This window comes from Triticum dicoccoides, chromosome 1B, assembly GCF_002162155.2.
Source record: "Triticum dicoccoides isolate Atlit2015 ecotype Zavitan chromosome 1B, WEW_v2.0, whole genome shotgun sequence".
Classification (NCBI taxonomy): Eukaryota; Viridiplantae; Streptophyta; class Magnoliopsida; order Poales; family Poaceae; genus Triticum; species Triticum dicoccoides.
The window spans coordinates 409,460,375-409,463,948 of NC_041381.1; the positions used below are offsets into that span (position 1 = coordinate 409,460,375).

Genomic DNA, 3,574 nt, shown 5'->3' on the forward strand with positions numbered 1-3,574 from the left:
TTATGGTGTTTTGCGCACTCATGAAAGAAAAAAAATTGAATTGTTTTTACGAATTTTTGGAAAAGAAATTATACCTGTGTTAAATGGTCGGGCTGACAATAGGCCTACGGGGCTAGACTGTGGTTGTGATTACGAATGAAGACGGTGACCATGGGATGGGACAGGGAGGAGGCGCACTAAATGCTATAACTATGCGCAGATTTTAACGGACGATGCGCTACGGACAGACGTGGAACTAAAGGATTGGGAAATCATGATGGCCGGCCCCACCATGCAAATCAGAGGGGGCGAGAGATTGGTTAGGAGAGGTAGTCCGTAGGCTGCAGCCTGTAACTTGTCCGTAAGTGTAGAATTTTCGGGCTGGGTTGGTCCATTAGATTGCATGGATGAGTTGAGGTGTCACCAAATTCTACTACTAAAGATAGGAATCTATGTTGTGATTAACGAACATGACAAGCGGCTCGTGAAAGTCGTTAGCTCATCTGTTAAGCTTGTTAAGCGTGTTTAACCGGCGGAGCTGTCGTACACTCATTAAACTTGTGGGCTATGAGCTCTTGTTTCACCCCTAGTGGTGGCTTCCCACTGTTTCTCCTTTTCTTTTCAACCATGATTGCACGATGATATACAGATTCCATCCCGCGGGATCTTAAACACGGCAGCATGTCTAGGTTGGCCGGGACACGGTCGCGTCCATCGTTCAACGCCGCTAGCTCCCTCATCTCCAGCTGCAAGTATAGCATCTCACGCATGTCCTGGGGGAGGCCTACTCGATGCCTCGATCACGAAGACAAGACCACGAATTTAAAACGAGATAAGACAGCTCGTCATTTGCTTCGTGCGCGCCTCAAATGCACGCACGAATGAATCCTCGACTACGACGTCGCATTGCATCCACGTCCTAATCAGCTACTCGATCTCGTGGCTCCCTCGTATATATATATATAAACCTAACCCCTCGTCGTTAACCAAACCACCGTGCTCCTCCTTAGCTCGCAATACGTACAGATAACCAAGAGCTGCACCGGCCGGTCATCTCGGCTCACCGTGGCGGTGATCTTGGAGGTCGATGGCCATGGGAGTAATGCTGGTCGCCGTCGTGGTCGTGGCGGGGCTGCTCCTGCACGCCGCCACCGTGGCCGAGGCGCAGACCCTCAGGGTTGGGTACTACGACCAGACGTGCAATAGAGCCGAGAGCATCGTGTTCGAGGAGGTCCAGAAGGCGTGGAACGCCGACAGGAGCATGCCGGCGGCGCTGCTCCGGCTGCACTTCCACGACTGCTTCGTCAATGTAAGCGCGCACTAAGCACGTCCCGGTCCCGATCGCTGGTGTTGAGTTTTGTGATGGACTGCAACGTGCGTGTGCGTGGCTGGCAGGGGTGCGACGGGTCAGTGCTGCTGGAGTCCGGCGACAACCAGGCGGAGAAGAACGCGCCGCCGAACCAGAGCCTCCGGGGGTTCGAGGTGATCGACAGGGCCAAGGCGAGGATCGAGGCCGTTGGCAAGGAGACGGTGTCGTGCGCGGACATCCTCGCCTACGCCGCCAGGGACAGCGTCAGGGTCGCGGTACGTGCACCGGTAGTCAGGTTCACCGGCTTGTGATGTCGATCACTGACGTACGACCGACCAAATAACTGTGGATTCGAATGCATGCATGCAGACCGGCGGGTACGAGTACAAGGTCCCCGGCGGGAGGCCGGACGGCACGGTGTCGCGGGCGAGCATGGCGAACAGCGACCTACCTCCGCACAAGCAGCGGAACGTGGAGCTGCTGGCGCAGTACTTCTACAGGAAGGGCCTGTCCATGGACGACGTGGTGGTCCTGTCGGGCGCGCACACGCTGGGGGTGACGCGGTGCGGCACGTTCGACTACCGGCTGATGAGCGACCAGGACAAGGGCATGAACGCGACCTTCAGGAACGAGCTGAGGCGGCAGTGCGGCTACGACGCGAACAGGGTGGTGTCCCTCGACGCCGGCAGCCCCTACGGGTTCGACACCAGCTACTACGCCAACGTGCTGGCCAACCGCACCGTGCTCGAGTCCGACGCCGCGCTCAACTCGCCCCGGACCGTAGCCAGGGTCAGGGAGCTCAGGGCCGCCGCCCCGTCCGCCTTCTTTGGCAGCTTCGCGGTTGCCATGGGCAGGATGGGCGCCATCCGCGGCGCCAATCCGGGCAAGGTCCGCGCTAACTGCAGGAGGGTCAGGACGTGATCGACGTACGTGCGTGCGCGGCGGCTTGGCCATTTGAATTGTTTCGTGCTTGTTGATCGGTTTGATGATCAGCATTGTAGCAACATGTGAACATCGGTTGCTCCGGGTTCGGGCATTCGTTCAGTTCAGTAGGTGTAACATTGTTGTTCCTTGGGCGAGGCTAATTCGTGCCCTTAGTGCGGTCATGTTTCTTTTCTTCCGAAGACATGTTATTCGAATTTGAAAATATGCCGAACTTGTTTGACCAAAAGAACAATAAGTGGTTTCAGTTCATGGTTATTCAATGTTTTTTTTCTTCAAAGTTTCCAAATATTCCGTTAAGGCATCTCCAACACCGACCCATAAACCAGACACCGTATTTGTCCATGGATAGAGGGACCGGTCCGCGAACATGGATGCGGGAGCCGACCATCCAAACTAGCCGCTATGTTCAGTTGCATTTCGATCGAAATATAATGAAATTGAACAAATTTAATACATACTTAAACAACCCGAACGATATTCATTCATACTTGGATTAGATCGGACTCTAAACCTAGCCTAAATGCCAACCAACGCCTGTTCCCCATGTCCATTAGGCTTGAGCCCCGGCAACTAAAGCTCCTCCTCCACCTCCGCAGCCTGCAAGCGGCTAATCGGCTGACGATGATGACCCCGCTAAACTTGGCTTCAACGGGGGTGAAAGAGCACTGGCCTTCCTAGGACCCGAGCGATGGCGACCTCCCATCCTCTACCTTCCTCGTTGCCACTGCCGCGCACAAACGTGCCAACTTCATGGTTGTGGCGACGGGGCGCAACCGTGGCGGAGCTGGCGACCTCGTCCACACTCTTGTCGTACACATCATCTGCCGCCTTGTTGATCTCCTTGAAGGTGGCTTTACAACTTAGCTTGATGGAGGCGGTACTGCTAGCAGTCACGACGGATGTCTTGAGCGGAACAATAGGAGTCGAGTAGCACCTCCTGCCCGGGCACATCCACGTCCGATGCGATGGCCGTGCCGGCAGTAAGTTGCTCCTCTGCACACCTATGCTTGTCGAGGAGACGGAGGTTGTACTCATGGTCGTCGTGCGCCTACCGGAACGCGACCCGCCGCTCCTCCAAGATCATCTGATAGAGGTAAAGGTGTCCCGTCTTTCGATGAGATGGTGGCTATCGTTTTGGAGGAAGTCGACTTTGACGATCCGACTACAAACGTGCGAGGATGTCGCGCCTTAGCAATCGCTAAACCAACTCCAAGAGGTTATTGACCACGCCGGAGCACGATCAACCTGACCATGAAGGTCTGTTTCCTGCAGGCAAACGAAGAACAAGCAAGAAACTAAGATTGCAATCTGGATATTGCGAATATAAGAGGAAAGTTTTAG

At 54.9% G+C, this 3,574-nt stretch overlaps 1 protein-coding gene across 1 annotated transcript; it reads left to right on the top strand.

The window, feature by feature from the left end:
* Nucleotides 1-1,016: 1,016 nt before the first annotated feature.
* LOC119305853 (peroxidase 5-like) lies at nucleotides 1,017-2,418 on the top strand. The gene is made up of 3 exons (XM_037582262.1): nucleotides 1,017-1,288; nucleotides 1,375-1,563; nucleotides 1,658-2,418. Exons 1-3 carry the CDS (start codon nucleotides 1,067-1,069, stop codon nucleotides 2,207-2,209), a joined length of 963 nt encoding a protein of 320 aa, XP_037438159.1. The 5' UTR covers nucleotides 1,017-1,066; the 3' UTR covers nucleotides 2,210-2,418.
* The last annotated feature ends 1,156 nt before the right edge of the window (nucleotides 2,419-3,574 follow it).